At 46.1% G+C, this 19,351-nt stretch overlaps 1 protein-coding gene across 2 annotated transcripts in view; it reads left to right on the forward strand.

Moving 5' to 3' along the window:
• prkcaa (protein kinase C, alpha, a) overlaps positions 1-19,351 on the forward strand; it is a 155,262-nt gene that overhangs the window by 97,792 nt on the left and 38,119 nt on the right. Inside the window, exons 6-14 of one of the 2 annotated variants that reach the window (XM_080838823.1) lie at positions 4,688-4,844; positions 5,131-5,265; positions 5,407-5,500; positions 10,421-10,471; positions 12,089-12,229; positions 12,614-12,787; positions 15,375-15,466; positions 16,115-16,177; positions 17,352-17,490. In XM_080838823.1, coding sequence (XP_080694949.1) covers positions 4,688-4,844; positions 5,131-5,265; positions 5,407-5,500; positions 10,421-10,471; positions 12,089-12,229; positions 12,614-12,787; positions 15,375-15,466; positions 16,115-16,177; positions 17,352-17,490 — 1,046 coding nt within the window. The remainder of the gene's footprint in view (positions 1-4,687; positions 4,845-5,130; positions 5,266-5,406; positions 5,501-10,420; positions 10,472-12,088; positions 12,230-12,613; positions 12,788-15,374; positions 15,467-16,114; positions 16,178-17,351; positions 17,491-19,351) is intronic. The other variant, XM_080838824.1, reaches the window with a different exon arrangement.

Consider the following 19,351-nt stretch of genomic DNA (forward strand, 5'->3'; position numbering starts at 1 on the left):
CTTCGGGATGTTTTCAAATGTCTTATTTCTCATTTTGTCTGGCTTATGTGGATCTCCAAAATGTTAAATAAGGTTACATGCCTGCTGTCTGGCTCAATGAGAAGACCACGATCATTATCAAACTCGTTGAGAACTTAACAAAAGAACCCAAGCACAAAGAAACAGGAAGGCCCACACCCAATGAAAACATGAACTATGCTGAGACATGTTGATGGAGAGAAGAATCCATACCACACTAGCACTTGTTTTCTCTTCCTTCCTCCTCTCTTCCTCCTCTATCTCTTCTCCCTGTAGTGTATCCTTTTCTCTTGTGTCATGATTCACATAAGCAGCCCCGCTTGATCCCTCGGCGCAGAAAGACGGCGTGTTAGCGGGGAGGCCTGCCACTAATGATGCAGCGCCCTTAAGAGGGAAAAAGCATTCGGGCCCATTAGAAATCCAAGGCTGGTTCCTTTTCAGCGTCGTCTCCAGGCAACGGTCTCGCGTACAACGGTCTCGCGTACAACCTGTTTTTCCCTTTCACAGGTGGCCCACGCGCTGCCGGAATGCGCAGTGGAAAGTTTGATTCTCGTAAGTGTGACGGAGCCTGCAGGTATTAATGAGTGAATGCACAGCCTGCAGTGACGTTTGGCTGACAGACTCATCTAAGTGTAGACATATAGCCTATGCACCTCCATGTGTAAAGAAGTTCAGATTGAGCACAGGCCTGTATTCGATGCCTTTCAAAACTGAGAGGGTTTTAGGTGTGTTGTTTGGAGACGAAGGACTCTAGGATGAGCATCTGTACGGGTCAGGTTTGTTGTTGTGATCCAGTGTTAGTGTACATACATACATACATACATACCAGGGCTGTCAGCGCCCTCCTCGTTCTCTCTCGCCCCACTTGCTCTTTATTAACGTTTATTATTTTGAAAAATCTCAAATCATGCTCTGAGATATCTTTGAATGTTGGTGGCCTCAACTTATACATGCACACACTCATGCTCAGAGAACTGTCCTGGGAGTAGCTGGTGGAAGGCCATTTCACCCTTAAGTAACTACTGTACTGAGTGTGCGAACAGTAGCTGTCAGTGAACTGGAAGCGGAGGACTCCTCCTACTGGACAAAAAGAGGTACAACACTCAGTGAGAAGTGAAGAGACAGTCTTTATTTGCCACTTCAAGAGGTACAGATGTACCACAGCATACCTCCAACTGTCAGTTCTCCTTCCTTATGTAGACTGTGGGAAGGATTAATATGTCTGTTGAAAGTTTACGAATTTACACAGTTTGCCACAAACAGGGAGAGGGAGGGAAGTGTCTCTGGTGCCTCACCCGAGGCCTGAGGCTAGCAGGTCAGTGGGCACGGGCTGCTTTGCATGCAGGCGTTCACCATTGGAGGCCATTTTAAATATTCAAAATCTAACCTTTCTGTGGTGTGGATGCTGGGCCCTTCAGAAAAAGCGGGGTGCCTGTGGTCTTTAACTTCCACTTTCCCTTACCATGTCTTTGCCAGATGAGCCTTTCCTTTACCATACCTTTGTTTCAGATTAGCCTTTCCCTTACCATACCTTTGTGTCATTTTAGCCTGAGGTAAAAGCGTGCTTGTTTTAACTGAAGTGCTGTTCTAAACATCTTACAAAACATGTACAAACACTCGACAACTTACTGTTTAAAAAAAACTACGGTTTATTGAAAATGCTTCAAACACTTTTACTTCCACATTTCTACTCTTAGATAGTCTTCATGAATTTCACAGCAGGCTAACATGTCTGTGTTGCTCATCAGAGAGGTTTCAAGTTAAAGTTTATTTCCAGGAGAGGTCTGAGGCCTGTGTGTAGAGTGAGTACACAGTTCATGTAATTCTCACTTGATCTGACACTAAACACTACCTACGTTAGCCTCACATTGCACGAACAAATAACTCAACTACTAAAGAACTACATTTATATTTAGATGTAAAGCTGGAGTCTTTGTAGATGGATGGATGAATGGATAGATGAATGGATAGATGGATGGAGAGGAGGAGAGACGAGAGAGGAGGAGATGATCAACTTCAAAGGGACCAAAGAGAGGATCTGTATGATGTGATAATGACACAGCAGACACCTCCACCAGAGGAGGCTTGCCAGGGACCAGGACTCACTGATGCGTCACTTCTCTTTCTCTCTCTCTCTCTCTCTCTCTCTTTCTCTCATTCTGTTTGTTGGCATACAGCATGCCTGCGTGCTGCAGGTGTCCTCTTTCATTTCCTGTTGTTGGGCTATCTCTATTAATATGGCTCTCTTTGCTCTAGAGTTGCTATTGATTCCTCTTTCATTCTGTCTATCTGTCTCCCTCCTTCACTCTGTCATCTCTTTCTCTCTTCATCCCACATAAACTTATCATTCATTTGTTCATTAGTTCATCCATTCATTTGTTCATTCTCATCTGTCTCTCACTTGGTCATTCACTTTCTCTCTATCTCTCTCTCTGCCTTTTTTTCTCTCCCTCTTTCCCTCTCTCTCTCTCTCTTTCTCTCTTTCTCCATGTCTAATTCTAACTCACTCATTCCTAGTCCTGTCTTGTTTTCCAACTTTCACGCTCTCTCTCCATGTGTCATTCACTTATTCATTGTCTCTTCTCCCTTTCTTTGTGATCCCTTTTGCTAATTCAGTATCTGACCATTCACTCTCTTACTCACTCTCATCTCTCTCCCTTGTTCACTCCCCGTTTCTCCTGATGTCTGATGAAAGTAAAGTCAGAGAGAGGGTAGGAGAGGCCACAGACCACAGCCTCATGTATCTTCCCCATGTCAAAACAGATTTGCCAGACTCTTCCTTCTCCACACACGCACGCACACACACACACACACGCACGCACACACACACACGCACACACACACACACACACCCTCTCCACAAGTGCTGGGGCGAGTGGGAGGGCAACATGAGCCAGTTTAAAAAAAGTGCATTTACACGCTTGCTTCATCCAAACACCATTCCCGCTCTATCTGTCTGCCGCCCGACGGTCCCTGGAGCCTCACAAGCACACATACACACACGCTCAGCCCACACACACACACACACAAAACAATTGATGATGCATTTAACGCCATGTAGTCCATGGTTGTCTGTGGGGGTTTGTTTTGCATGTATAGTTACAAGCTCTTTTGTTGCTGATTTACTCTGGCTTATTCCACGCTATCCCTTGGAATGTACACGACTGTGAGAAGTGAGAGAATACATTGGACAGCCACCCGGAGCTGTTTCTGAAGCGTAATTCCTTGTTGGATATACTGCATGCATTTGATGCACGTTAGTGATGAGGCTGTCAGTAAATGTGATTATGCGTTTACCATCAAGTGTGAAGCAGGATGGCAGCACACCGACAGCAACCAGCAATCAGGAACAATAAATGTGTGAATGTTGTGGGCGGTTGTACACATGAATGTGTGTGGGGTGTGTGTGTATAAATGTATTGACACACATAGATGTTTTCTGGCACCTGTGTATGCATTATCTGTGTTTGTGTGTGTGCGTGTGTGCGTGCGTGCGTGCGTGCGTGCGTGCGTGCGTGCGTGCGTGCGTGTCTTTGTGTGTTCCTGTTGTGTCAGCTTGTTCCTCCACCACCACTCACGTGCGTCTGAGGTGCTTTAGTACCTTGAGGCTAATGAGGCCTAATGTCTGTGTGGTCTGGAGGCTGTTTACCCGATGCCCCAGGAGACCGACTCCCAGTGAAACTCCAGTGTGCCTCACTTGTCACAAACCATCAAACCTGTGCAATGAGGGACAGCCTCAGAGTGCATTTCTACACGCCACGCTTCCCTAGACTAGTAGCACGAGTCTCTCATGCTAATGTGCAGAGCTTGTTGCATACACGTGCTAATTGTTTATTTTTATAGTGAGTAAAATAGTGTAAGTAAATTGTCTGAATTATCATTTAGCATTTTGTTAAATGATGTTATGGGTAGAGGGCTACTGTTATGCAAATTAATGCTAAATGCCGTCGCATGCCAGATACAAATGCTGTTGGATGGATTTAAGAGCATGTTGCTGACACACCTTCATAAGCGTTCATTCATATAGGTCACATTTCTATATATAGCATGACATTTGTCACTGCTTTTCTATACCCTTATTTACATATCCCCAAAGCAAAACGTATGAGCACACATTCACTCTAAAATAAGAATGATTTAATGTGACAATACATTTCCCCCTGGTGCAAGGACCATAGGGAGTATATTTGCTTTTTCATAAATATGTTGAAATGCATTTGACAGAAGCTATTACTGTGAGTGGGTATATGTGCTCGGCCGGATGATTTAACAGTTGATTCAAAAAGCAAACACTGCAAATGCAGTCGGAGTGAGAGAGAGCCTGCCGATTGGAGGACGGTGACGTTCACGTCGTAGAACTCAGAAACTTTTCATGGAAATAAAGAAGAGTCCTTGAGCTGCATTTGTCGTGCAAAAAAAGAGATTCCAGTGGGTTTTGAAAACATGTACATCATGAAAGATTCGCAAAAGATGTGAACACAGCCTTGTGTGACCGTGAGACTCAATAAACATTTCTTTTATCTGCTGTCTTCGCATGTTAATTAGAAGTAGTACTAAGCATCTCTAAGGTCTCCTGACGCTTGATCATAAGATGTTTTGGATGAAAGCGTCTGGCTAAAAAATGTTTTTTTAAATGTCTCTAACATCTCTTCTCTATTCTTCTCCTTAGTGGGCGAGGGCAGAAACCTGATCCCCATGGACCCCAACGGCCTGTCCGACCCCTACATCAAGCTCAAGCTCATCCCCGACCCCAAGAATGAGACCAAGCAGAAGACCAAGACCATCCGTTCCAATCTCAACCCCACCTGGAACGAGTCCTTCACATTGTGAGTGGAGCCAAGATGGCCCCCGTCCGCAACCAAACATCACTTGTTGCCTGTTGCTGCCCACTGTTCTGAATGAGTCACCACGATCATGATGCCGGCACGCTTCCTGTAACAGTTCACTGCTCTGAGACGTGTGTTTGTGTGTCTGGTTGTGTGTGTGTGTGTGTGTGTGTGTGTGTGTGTGTGTGTGTGTGTGTGTGTGTGTGTCTGTGTGTGTGTGTCTGTGTCTGTGTGTGTGTGTGTGTGTGTGTGTGTGTGTTTGTGTGTGTGTGTGTGTGTTATACAGCAAGCTGAAACCCACTGATAAGGACCGCAGGCTGTCGGTGGAAGTATGGGACTGGGATCGCACCACCAGGAACGACTTCATGGGATCCCTGTCCTTTGGCGTGTCAGAGCTGCTGAAGGCGCCCATGTCTGGATGGTGAGTTGGTCTGTGTGTGTGTGTGTGTGTGTGTGTGTGTGTTGGCGGTGCAGGCCAGAACAGGCACCTTCTAATGACTTTCTCACCCTCTCCCTTTCTAGTAGCAAGTCCAACAGACTGTCTCTCTCCCCCTGCCTCCAGGTACAAGCTGTTGAACCAGGAGGAGGGCGAGTACTATAACGTGCCCATATCCGAGGAGGATGACGGGAATGATGAGCTGCGTCAGAAGTTTGAGGTAAGATCCAATCTAGAGTCTACGTGGCGCCTCTTATGTTCTTTCCCATTGTTCTTCATTAGTTGATTTAAGAACCTGGAGAACCATTAACCATGTTTTACTCGAAGAGACGATGAGATGCGGCACTTGGATTAGTCTTTGTGGGAGGTGAGATTATTAGTCCACGTCTGAGGTTATTTTCTCACGCTGTCCTTTTATTGTTTATCAAGCAAAGAGAAGGGGTGGGGATCCTCCTCGCTCTTGGCTAATAAATCAAACTCAAGTCTTCTACCTTATCCATTTAACAGCTAATGTGTTTGTCATTGGATAGTCAGTCCTTACTCTATGTGTGTGTGTGTGAGTGTGTGAGTGTGTGAGTGTGTGAGTGTGTGAGTGTCTGTGGTTACTGGCCTCTGCTCCCACCATAATTCTAGGAAACCTTCCATGCTGTGGCGTATGTGTGTGTGTGTGTGTGTGTGTGTGTGTGTGTGTGTGAGAGAGAGAGAAATGAATGAGCAAATGAGATTATTTCATGTTGAATAATATGTGCAGTATTAAGATGGCTCATCTCATTAAATGCTTAAGTGTTTCGTGACAAAGATGAGAAACTCTCAGACACTGTTAAACTTCCCTTTAGTCGAATCAAACCAGCGAGCGCTCCCCTCTAAGCTATTTGCATTGTGCATTCTAAGAAGACAGGGATAGGGACAGCATTCTAAGAAGAGAGAGAGAGATAGAAAGAGAGAGGGACTGAGAGGGAGAGATAGAAAGAGAGAGGGACTGAGAGAGAGAGAGTGAAGCGGAGAGGGAGAGAGAAAAGCGCTGCAGGGTGAACTGGCCGTCATGGTGGGGCTACCAGAGCAGAGACTGCTAGCTTAACCACTCTTGATTTCACCATGGCAACCGTTGCCAGCCATTGGTCTCGTCTGCTTTCACAGTTTGGCCCCCCAGCCCTTACACACACACACAAATCACACACACACACACACACACACACACACACACACACACACTTGCACACAAACACACACACGTACTTACTTACATGTAATGTGTCACTTTGAGTTGTTGGTGAATTTCAGAAGTACACCAGCACCCCCAGTGGTGTACAGATGTAATGACACCCCCGGCTTGGGTGCCTGGATGTTGACAGATGAGAGAGGCAGTTTATTGTAGTTTTATCAGTTATGTAAACAGGATGGGTCACTTATCTTGTACCAGAACAACCTCTTAAGGGTTTGGTAAATCATTCATTCCACAGTCTAACTGCTGCTGTTTGCAAACATTTAACCGCTTTTGTGGAACACAGCCAAAAATCTTGTCTGTAGCTCCAGGATCAGTGCATTGTAGATACACACAGGAAAGATGTTACATTCCTTTGGGACCTCCCATAGCGCCCAATCCTCTCACTGTCACATGCAAATACTCACGCCCAACACACCTGTAAGTACTCAACACAGCAGGGTGCACTACAACCAACACACCGATACTTAACAACAACAACTACTGCAAGATGCATTTGTGAGCATTTCACAGTGGTTGTCAAGTTGGCACCTTCCTTTGTCCGTGTTTCATTGAATGAGGTCCATGACACCTCCATAAGGTTCAACAGCTCATAGCCAGCAACTTAACCAATATAACAACCAATCCAACATACATCAACAACACAACTGGCTGGAGACAGCCACATGTTGTACCTGGGACATGACGTAATGTGTCTCCAAATCAGTATAATATTAGTTTTTTTCCATCATATACACTCTCTCTCCCTCTCGCGCTCTCTCTCTCTCTCTCTCTCTCTCTCTCTCTCTCCCTCTCTCTCTCTCTCTCACACAGACACACAGACACACAGACAATAAATGGCCTCTGGGTTGGTATTGCTTCTGTAGTCCCCTGCTGCACCAGACATAATAAGACCATATCACCCTATATGTGTTCATGTGCTTTTGCTCGTCGCCATGGAAATGCCCAAACTCCCCCCACAGTCCTCGGCGATGACGCAGTCGTCGGGGGTCTCGGCGGTGGTGGTTTGGTGACCCTGGTCACCTGCGTCAGAGCTTCCCGCCGGGGAGATGCCAAACGTCAGCTGCCAAACGTCAGAGCTCGGCCAGCCTCTCTAATGGTTACCCTCACACACTTGCATTCTATTTAAATCCTCAAACTGACACACACACACACACACACACACACACACACACAGTTCCCACACTCCTACACACTGGCCATTACCACCACTAGCAGACGAGGAGAGCGGCGAAGCCTGGCAGCCCTGTGTCCACGTCCAGCCTGAGACGGAAAAACCCCGGAGACGAGAAAGAGATGAAAGAAGCAGAGCCAGAGCTGGTCCAATCACAGCACTGATCTTTAGCCATTTACCACCGCAGGGGGCCCGACAGGCTGGCAGCCCGGCACACACCGAACCACTGTTCCTCTCCCCTCCCTGTTCTAGATTTAGTGTTGGTTTGTTCCATATGCTCTGGGTATTATTCTCTCTATTTATCTTTCACACTTGGACTCTACCACAGATGGTGATAGGGTACAGGCTGAGCTACCAGTAACCCAGTCAACATTCCATTCTTTGTTTCATGGACATGGACATGGTCTGGCCTGAATTGTGTTGCTTTTTTTTTTTTTAAGGGAACTGTTATGACGAATCCCCCACTGCCAATAGTTGCTGTGGTGTGTGCTGGTCTTTAAATACAGTTGTTTTGGTGTGAAGATTATTAGTCTGCTATGCGCCATTGTACTTCACTGTTTCACTTCTCTCATTTCATGTGATGTAGCCTCTTTCTCTTCCTCTTTCTGTCTTTTTTATGTTCTTACTTTCTTTCCATCTCTCATAATCCACCTGCATTCTTTCGCTCCTCTCCTTCTCATGGTCCATAGCTCATCTCCTTGTACCTGGTCCCTCTCTTTGTTTACCAGTGCTTCCCAATGTGGTATTTCTCTCCTTCGCTCCCCCTCTCCTCCAAGACCAAATTAATGTACACCTCCTAAAGGTACTTTGTTCCTCTTCTTTTTACTTAATCTCTTCTCTCCTCCTCTTTTAATCCTGCCCTTTATTCCTGGGTATGTCTCTCTCTCTCTTTCTCTCTCTATCCCTCTGCCTCTGTCATCTCTCTCTGTCTCTCCCTCTTTCTGATCATTTGTAAGTCATTCTACAGTAACTGCAAGCAGATCACATTTACTAGCTCATTCAACGTAACCTCTGATTCATATAGGTTCTGTTCTAGTGAAGATCTTTGGTATGTACTGTATGGTATGTAACGTACAATATTGAAGTTGGTTTGATTCACAGATGTTGAATGGTATCAGCCAGTCCACCCTCTATATGTTGTATTGTTATCCACTTGTCCACTCATCCATCTCTCAGTCTCTCCAGTCAGCCCAGACATCGGTTTATGAAACACCTGCTTGTCACTCATTCTTCTCTCTCCCACACAGTCTAACCAAAAGGTGTTTGCTCATGTTTAACACTTGTTGAAATGAGCTGTTGCACCAAACCCACAGCACGCCCCCACTGGGTGTCCACATAGGAGCTGGGTTCAGCCGATTGAGTCGAAATTGAGATGAAAGATTTGAATTAGATGCACAAAACCCTTTGCCAAAGACAGCGGTCAATATCTTTTCGCAGCGGTGAATATCAGGAAATATTCACCGGCGAACGTTGGGATGGCCCATTCAAATCGACGGTACTTTTAGCAACATTCTGAAGAGCTGTATAATAATGAACGATAATATTGTCTCTGCATTGGGTAATGGCATAGTTTTGTTTTAGAAAAATGAAGTTCCTCAATAAGTACCTTAAGCCACCACTAGAGGTCTCCCACTGATTTCAAATGGTTGTAAATGACTGCTGTAGCAGTGTCTTATACCCATATTTTGTGGAAGTGTTCAGCTTTACTGTGTTATACCACTGACCTAATAAAAAATTGCATGAAGGCATTTAACACAGCTGACATCAACTCTAAGATCAATCTCGTGTTTCCCATGTTGAGCTAGTAGATTGCTGCATTGTTTTACTCTCTGGACTAGTATGGGGGTTGTGTTGTGTAGACTATCAGTTACCCCGGCCCCTGTCTGGAGACTGTCTGTCGTTCGTTAAGACTGTGGGTATGACTAAGCAGGTAAAGGGCAAAGATGCCCTTGGTGCTCAGCTATCAGAAGGGAGCGAAAGAAATTCTGTCAGTCTCAGAGGTCGTGCATCACAGGGAGCTCTTTGGCTCCGTGTATTTTCTACCCTGTTGCACCTCTCCCTCTCTCTTAACATCCATCTCTGACTCACTCTCCCTCCTATCCTCCTCTCCACTCTTCTTCTTTGGTGCATCTCCCCTCACCTCCTCTTCCTCTTTATCCTTCATACTTAATTTTCCTCCTCTTTCCTTGTCTATTCTGTCTCTCTCGCTCTCTCTCTTCCTCTCCATCTCTCCTCTTTTTCCCCCAGCGGAGTGACATCATTAGTTCTTGAACTTAAACATGTCTCGTGTTCTCCTGTCAATACCTCTTTACACACCTAGCCCGCCTGAGCGGAGCCCTGAGGTCTTGAGTCGTCTCACTGAAGCTCCTGCAGATAGCCAATAGTTAAGGATGCTGGCTTAGTCCCACCTCAGCCTCTGAGCCTTAATACGTGCTTTAGTCTGTCTGTCTGTCTGTCTGTCTGTCTGTCTGTCTGAGGAGTTGATGAGGGCAGTGTGTGCGTTGGGGATAGATGTAGAGAAGGGGGACTCTGCGTGTGTGTCTGCATATGTGAGTTTGTTGTGTGTGTGTGTGTTTGCTGAGAGTGTGTGAGTGTGTGAGTGTGTGAGTGTGTGAGTGTGTGAGCGTGTGTGCGTGTGTGCGTGTGCATGTGCGTGTGCGTGTGCGTGTGCGTGTGCGTGTGCGTGTGCGAGAGCGTGAGCGTGAGCGTGAGTGTGTGTGTTCACCTTTCCTCTGTGGTTGCAGGATGTCAAAGTCAAAAAAGAAGACACTAAAACTAAAAAGCAGCGTGAGATGGTAGGTAGGCCCAGGCTGGACGCATCCCCCCCGTGCAGGTGTGTGTGGGTTTGCTTTGACCCCCTGCATCGTTCCACTCACCAAATGGCCGACCTTTATTAACCCCTGTTGCTAAGCTCACAGGATCTCAGCGCTCATCTGCCAGCAAAGACAGTTGCTCTCTGAAACTGGAGAGGCTGCTTTGTGTGCTGCGTGTGAGTTTTCGTGTTGATGCTGCATTGGTTAGGATTCAGGAAGGAAGACGTGAGCAGAGTGGTTGTTTCTAGAGCTGTCTGAAGCAACATGTAAAGAGAAACAAAGTGTCTGCTTGGACAGGCAGAGGAGGAAGAGAATCTCAAAGAGAATATAATCTTGCAATTATAAGCATTGTGCATTTGTGTGTGTGTGTGTGTGTGTGTGTGTGTGTGTGTGTGTGTGTGTGTGTGTGTGTGTGCATGTGAGTCTAAATAAGTGACTGTTTGTTAGCATTAAGAGCTCTTTGAAAACATACAATTTTCTGTGACTGTAACTGTCTGATCTGTATGCTTTGATATATCTGGCATCTTCCCTTATGTCCGGTGGTCTCTGCAGCTGTGGGGGGGTAGTGCATCTTGGCCCCTCGTGCATGGCATGGAGCCTGGCCTAGAGCCTGATCTAGGTGTGCTCTGCAGGCTCACGCTCGTGTGTGTGTCAGATCAGAGCAGCCTGTAAAACCCAGCTGGAGATAGGATTCAACGTCCTTAGCTTAGCACAGTCAAGCGTTTGCATTGACAGCCCTCTGCTGTGTCTCATCTTCTACGCCATATCAGCTGGAGATAGGAGGAGACGTCCTAAGCTTAGCACAGTCAAGCGTTTGCATTGACAGCCCTCTGCTGTGTCTCATCTACTACGCCATATCAGCTGGAGATAGGAGGAAACGTCCTTAGCTTAGCACAGTCAAGCTATTATCAGCTGGAGAGAGGAGACCTCCTTAGCTTAGCACAGTCAAGCTGATATCAGCTGAAGATAGGAGGAGACCTCCTTAGCTTAGCACAGTCAAGCTGATATTAGCTGGAGATAGGAGGAGACTTCCTTAGCTTAGCACAGTCAAGCGTTTGCATTGGCAGCCCTCTGCTGAGTCTTATTTACTACGCCATGTCATCTGCAGTCAGGAACTATCAGGAGGACATGGTCTTTAGCCATTTAAACAAGTTGCCTGCTTATGACTCAAGAACTTTATTATTGCTTGTTATGTGGCTGTTCTGTTTTAACATTAGCCAGGTGTATTTTAGCTCTGTAAAATATTATGGGTGTCTTGAGGTTGGTGTCAGTATGGTAGTCATCCTCTGAATCCCCAATAAAGGCTGTCGGAGGCCAATGCATTGCATCAAACACCTCATAACACTTTATGTGCTGCCTGAGCATCCGTGTCCCGTCTTGATCCTTCTCTGGGTGTGATGGTTTCTCAGCATCAGTTATGGGTCATGGAGTGGCCCAGAGACCCTATATCAGGTGGGCAGTTATATGGTCTGGCCTTAGGCCTTGTTTACGGCCAGTCTGGCATTTGCTTCTGCGGAAAGCAGTTTTCGTCACCCTATGAGCTTATACCCCTTTCTTTCTCTCTCTCTCTCCCTCTCTCTCTCTCTTTTCGTCGCTCAGAAAGCCAAGCTTGGCCCTAAGAAGGTCATTACACCCTCGGATGATGAAGGTCGGAGCAATGTGGTGTTCAACGCCCTGGACCATGTCAAACTCGACGACTTCAACTTCCTGGCCGTTCTAGGCAAAGGCAGCTTTGGCAAGGTGAGCTGGGATAGGATTCCTACATGCCCATAGTCCTGAGGTGTCTATTTGTTGTGTTTGTTTGTTATTCGTTTTCATACTTTTGTTGTTATTTGTTTGCTCAACATATTCAAGTCAAGTCAAACTATCATAAGACTCATCTCACGCATAGCTAGTTGTTGTAGAATGAATACATGTTATAGTTTCTAATATGCATGAGGTACTACCATTTTATTTTAGAACATTCCGGTATTCTGGAGACATTCTCGTCCACGTGCTCAGTTATCTTCCCTGAGAACATGCATGTGTGGAGAGAAAGCAGAAGCAGCCATTTTCTTTGGTGGAGAACAAATCATACATGAATGAATATGCCAATAACGACCGAGGGTTGGTGTGTGTGTGTAGGTGATGTTGGCTGAGATGAAGGACTCCGACCTCTTGTATGCCATCAAGATCCTGAAGAAGGACGTGGTGATCCAGGACGACGACGTGGAGTGCACCATGGTGGAGAAGAGGGTGCTGGCTCAGGAGAACAAACCGCCCTTCCTCACCCAACTCCACTCCTGCTTCCAGACTGTGGTAAGAGCACACACACACACACACACACACACACACACACACACACACACACACACACACACACACACACACACACACACACACACACACACACACACATCACATTACTGTATCTCTCTCTATCTATCTCTCTCTCTCTCTCTCTCTCTCTTTGTCACTTACATACTCTAGGTAGATAGATCTATTGATGGGTAAATTGATATGTGCACACACTCAACCTCACACACACACACACACCACCTTACTGTAACCCTCTCTCTCTCTCTCTCTCTCTCTCTCTCTCTCTCTCTATCTGTCTTTGTCACTCACAGATAGATCTATTGATGGATACATTGATATGTGCACACACTCACGCTGTAAAGCCGATCTTACCCCATCCCAACATGTTCTCCGTACAAGGCAGGATGAAGCTGTGGTTAGTGATTGGAAGAGATGCTTTCTGTGGCGGCCTTGACAGAGGGACACATGCTTCAGAGTGGTTTGCCAGGCATATTCCCACTGGAAACAGTCTGCAGATATCTCACAGACCAAGCAGCCTGTGATTTCTCTCACAAAATTGGATCTCAATGCTAAATGCAATCTCAAGATTTTAATTGGTTTGTTTGTGTTCATGTTGAATTGATGTATATTGGGCGGTGTGTGTGTGTGTGTGTGTGTGTGTGTGTGTGTGTGTGTGTGTGTGTGTGTGTGTGTGTGTGTGTGTGTGTGTGTGTGTGTAGATCTTTCTGAACGCCCTCCTTCCTTTCCCCAGAGGCCTTATGATGGCCTCACCAAGCCTCCTGAATCATTAATCCCACAATTATCTTCTGACAGGACACCATTGAGGACAACAGACAGCTCTTTCTCCATCTTTCTCTTTTTCTCGCTCTCTCTCTCTCTCTCTCTCTATCTCTCTCTCTCTCTTTCCCTCTCCATCTCTCTGACAGGCAGACAGGAACACAAAAACCTACAAAGGCATTACGTTGCCTCTGCATTCTTCATCTAAAAATGGGTAAAGCGATTGCCTTCAATTGCACCGCAAAAGAAAGGCAGCAATCAGCCGTTCCTCTCTCAGAGAATGCCACCTCAATCACCCCGTCTGAATGGTGCAGAGAGAGAGAAAGGGAGAGAGAGAAAGGGAGAGAGAGGGAGGGAGAGAGAGAGAGAGAGATTGCAGGAAGACAACATAGAAAAGTACGCCAAACTGATTGAAGCCAGGGCTGTGTGTGCGTCAGCACCGCACCAAACAGAACGATACTGATTCATTTAGGTTGGGGCATGACTGCACCAGACAGGAAGAAGAAGGCCGGAGGACTGAGCTGACCCTCCCGGTGTCCCAGAAGCCTCGGGGAATGACTGACGGGTGACTGACTGAAGACTGATGATGCCGTAGCCTCCTCATCCCTGCACTGAGGGGGTTCTTCATGTCAGAGGAAGGGTTCTACCTAGAACCTGTATCAATCAAGGAGTTATTCACTTGAACCTGTAGCACCTCAAAGGGACCTCAAGGAGTTATTCAAATTGTATACGTATATGGGAAGTTTCATATATCAGATATCCCCTTGGTCAAGAGAAGATAGTTATGTGCTGTTAACTTAAATTACACTGAATATACCCTGTGTGATATAGTGATGCAATACCACAGTGATTGTTTGTTGAGGTCATATGACCCAGATCAGTCATGAGACTGTCACAACCTTCTGCACAGCACTCAGGTGACCATCCACTCAGGCCTGACCAATAAGCACTGATCTCTGATCAGACCTCTCAACACGATTCACTGCATTGGAATCTGAGAGTTACATCCCCAGAGGACTGGACCATGCTGAGTGCTTACTTCCTCTCATTGACCTGGCAGTGTTGAGGGTCCGGCCCTATTCTGGCCCCGCTCTGGGGAACAAGCAGCTCTCTGCTCACGGTGCGCTCTGGAGCCGCTGCCATCTCCCGCTGCCTCCACGTCATCACGATCTCTCATGCGGGAACAGAAAGATAAACACAGGCATGATATGGGCCGTGATGGAACAGTTTAGGAACAGAGGATCCGGTGCCTTTGAAGCAGCCGGTGTAAATGCAGCCCGTATCCCCCCCCCCCCCCCATCTGGTGCTGATGGGAGGCTGTGAACCACAGCTGCTCACGATGTGTTTGTCTGAGAGGCACCGAGGCGTACAACCTCTATTGCAGGCGGCAGCGTTTGTGTGTGTGTGTGTGTGTGTGTGAGTGTGTGTGAGTGTGAGTGTGTGTGTGTGTGTGTGTGTGTGTGTGTGTGTGTGTGTGTGTGTGTGTGTGTGTGTGTGTGTGTGAGTGTGTGTCTGTGTCTGTGTCTGTGTGTGATTTCTTTGGCAGAGGGGGCAGAAAGGTGTAGACACCGTGATCTCCAACCCTTCCAGACTCTCTCAAACATTCATCAAAGTCTCATCAGTGAGACAGGCTGTGCTCGCGGAAGTTCATTTTCCAGTCGGTGTTAACGGATGTCACGAGCAACCCAACCGTTTGGACTGTGTTTAAGTTGTTCTGGTGTCTCACGGTGTCTCTCTCTCTCTCTCTCTCTCTCTCTCTCTCTCTCTCTCTCTCTCTCTCTCTCTCTCTCTTTCTTCTCTCTCCTTCCAGGACCGTTTGTATTTTGTGATGGAATACGTCAATGGTGGTGACCTCATGTACCATATCCAGCAAGTGGGCAAGTTTAAGGAGCCCCAGGCTGTGTAGGCTCATTTTTTTTACTAATTATTCTGTGTGTGTGTGTGTGTGTGTGTGTGTGTGTGTGTGTGTGTGTGTGTGTGTGTGTGTGTGTGGTGTGTGTGTGGTGTATATGTGCATGTGTGAAACAGACAGAGAGCCAGATAGAGTGTGTGTGTCTGTCAGACAGACAGACAGACAGACAGACAAAGTGTGCGTGTGTGTGTGCGTGTGCGTGTGCGTGTGCGTGTGCGTGTGCGTGTGCGTGTGCGTGTGCGTGTGTGTGTGTGTGTGTGTGTGTGTGTGTGTGTGTGCACCTACTGATTCTAAGCTGATGGCATAACTTGGAGAAGTCATAACTTGGCATAACTTGTGATGCCAGCTCAGGCTGGGTCTAAATCAGGCGTGTTGAGCCCCAGTGCACCTGTAGTACGTGCATCCTCCTCATGACTCAAAATCTAGCCTTCCTGAGAGGGTATTTCTTCCAAGTAGAGATAATCTTCAATAATATAATATTAGTTTGATGTTTTATCTTCTAATTGCATAAAAAGCCCATCCTTCATTTAGTTTTAGTCATGTAAAGATGAGGTGTTGATATCTGACTGTAATAATCAGGCATTGTACGCTTTTGGAGTGAGAGGCTCGCCGGCTGAGATCTGTGTCTGTCATTGCAGCTTCTATGCAGCAGAGATTGCTATTGGGCTGTTCTTCCTGCACAAGAAGGGAGTCATATACAGGTGGGTCCCGTCTGATGCCTGCTGTCTGTATACGTGTTTAGATGCAGTTAATCTGCACACCTTTCAGAGATCTGGGACACCGCAAGATGTATTATGATTTCAGTGGTCTGTTTGTTTGTGTTACGGTAGCCAATTTAGTACCTGTGAATATTTAGAGGTCCAAGCGTCAGAGAATCTTATTAATCATAGCAGTCATCCAGAGCCTTTTAGGAAGTGATAAGATTGAATAGTTCAGTGAAAGGTTTGTTTTTTTGGATGCAGTGTAGCAGAATCATTTCCCTGTCCGATTATTAAGTATCTGGTAGTCTATATCCATTCCAAGTCAATGAATCAGCTACTCTTTTCTTTTGCTCTGAGTGTGATTAAAGCATGACATGCCCATCAGTGTCAGTAGTGTCTCATCACAGGGGATATAAGCAGCTCTTTCCGAATGCAGGTTTTCCTTTTTTGCTGTTGTTGATTTGGTGGTGTGGTTTATTTTTAAATGTTTTTTTTTTGTTTTTTTCAAAACCAACTTAGCCTGAGGAAACGGAGCAGCCATCACCTAACATCAGCAAAACGTGAAAAAGAGGCCGACAAACAGTTTTAATGCTTTTCTTATCGTAGAGAGGTGTTCCTTGATTCTTTATTTTTTTTAACGCCTCAGGGCCTCCAAAATGACGTTGATATTATAGCGCCTTATATGTCCTTGATTCTGAACCCAAAAAAATATTTCTCATCACACAATCTGGATGAAATCTATTCACCAGACGGCCGTCTTTGCTCTGTGACAGATGGGTCTCAAGTTGAGCGTAGCAGCTATTCCACTGTTGAGCTCATCTAAGACCCAGGATTCTACTAATCTTGACCTTCGGCTTTCATAGCTGAATTTAAAAGCCTGGATGTTTATAAGTACAGATTTTCCAGGCTTAATTCCAGGGATAAATAACCACTGATAACATTCATCCTCTAAACAGAAACTGGCTTTGGACAGTCTTTGGCTTTTGACAGTGAACCTTTGTCAATGTAAATGTTTCTCTGTAGGGCAACTGGTTAATGCACATACTGATGAAATATTTACCATACTAGTATTGTTATCTGTTGTAAGTATCAGCTTAAATCATACATATGGATTTGGATGTGGACGTAATTTTAATGTAAACATAATGTGCTGTGGCTCCCTCTTCCCTGTCAGGGACCTGAAGCTGGACAACGTGATGCTGGACGCTGAGGGCCACATCAAGATCGCTGACTTTGGCATGTGCAAGGAGAACATGGTTGAGGGCGTGACCACCCGCACCTTCTGTGGAACCCCAGACTACATCGCCCCTGAGGTGAGTGGACCACAGAGAGGCCCGCTTATACCTTCAGCACCCTCACTATGAGTGTGTGTGTGTGTGTGTGTGTGTGTGTGTGTGTGTGTGTGTGTGTGTGTGTGTGTGTGTGTGTGTGTGTGTGTGTGTGTGTCTGGTGTGTCAGTCTGTATAAGTTAATACGGCATAATTCTGGTTCGGGTTTCTTGTGATTGCGCATGGGGACATGTTTGATATTTAGGCCGCTCTATACTATGACATACAGAGGAGCCAGTGGAGGTCGCAGGAGGAACCCACAGAAGACTGTGACCTCCCTGACTCTCGCTCATCACATGGCTGGCTCACATAGGCTATGACAGCTGACATACACACAGATACAGACACACATACACACACACACAGACATTCACATTCATGTATACACACCCACGCCCACATACTTACACATGGGCGCACACAGACACACACTCGAGGATACAGACATATTCACACTCACACACTTACACACATACACCAACACACAGACACACACACACAGACACACACACACACACACACACACACACACACACACACACACACACACACACACACACTAATGCACATACTCACACACATACATCCATATGCTGAGTGGTAGTGACATGCCTGTCTCCTCCTAAGCAACACTGTTTAGCTTGAGGGCATGTGTGGGCTTTATCAGAGAGGCACAGAGCTCTGCCTCGTCTCAATGGAGTCCTCTGCATGTTCACAGATCTTAGAGAAGGACCGCAGTGTTTGTTACTGATGTCTGTTAAATTACCCCGTGACACCTGTGAAATCGCTTAAATGACTTTCACCTGAATTCCTCACGTAACTACTAGGCAGTCATTGAAACAGTTTGTATCGCGTAGAATGTCAGAAGCCGGGTTTCCATCCAACTTTTTAATGCAAATTCTGACCAATCAAATAGTAAATCCTTATTGGAAACGCTTGAAACCCCCGCAAAATCTTCTTAGTGGAATGAGAAATGTATTCACTGGAAGTGGGTGGACTAGCTCCTGATTGGCATAAGCATAAGGTACATTATGCACATAAACATAAGGTATATGTATTTAAGAATAAGGCATAATGGAAACAAGTTTATACGGATTGTTGCCATTTTATTCAGTGTTTTTCCAGTAAAGTTGCCCTGACAACCTGAGGTTTTCAACCAGCAGCTGTTTACCACTCCCCTCTTGATTAGGAAAGTGTCTGTTTTCAATTTGCACAACACATCTGTCGGAAATGTGCTTAAAATGTGCAAAAGAGTTGGACTGAAACCCAGCTATAAAGTGAGAATGACAAAATGTCCAGTATTGCTTTACCCATGAAGCCTCCGAGGCCATCCACAAAACTACATCAACCATGATCGCGAAACAACCTGTCGAGCAGGGTTTGACAAAGTAACACTTTGTTGATCATTATTTAGCCGCTTACATTTAGTATTTGCAGTATCTGCTTCTCATACCCATCATCCGTGTGGGAGTCGCACATTGGCCATGTTGAGAGGAGTCCTCCTGTTCATACTCGACACATTGGGCTAACCTAACCAGGCTAAGCATTCCATTGAACACCCTGTGCTGTGTAATTTGTGTCAGTGCACTGCACTGGTGAAGCAGTAAACCGTGACGGCCAAAATCGGTCTGTCGGCCCTCTGAACTTCAGTGCAGTGTCACAGGGCTAATGAGCCCGGCACAACCGCTCGCTCAGCCGTATCACACCACGGTATTGACCGCGTTTTTGTATTTGTGTCCAGCGATAATGAGGTGGTCGAGGTTGTCAGGCTACAAATGTGGGTCTTGGAGAGCAGACAAAATGAGTGAACAAGTGAAAGAGTTGAGTGAATGGAAACGGCTGGGCC

This window comes from Sprattus sprattus (genome assembly GCF_963457725.1).
Source record: "Sprattus sprattus genome assembly, chromosome: 1".
Lineage (NCBI taxonomy): Eukaryota > Metazoa > Chordata > Actinopteri > Clupeiformes > Clupeidae > Sprattus > Sprattus sprattus.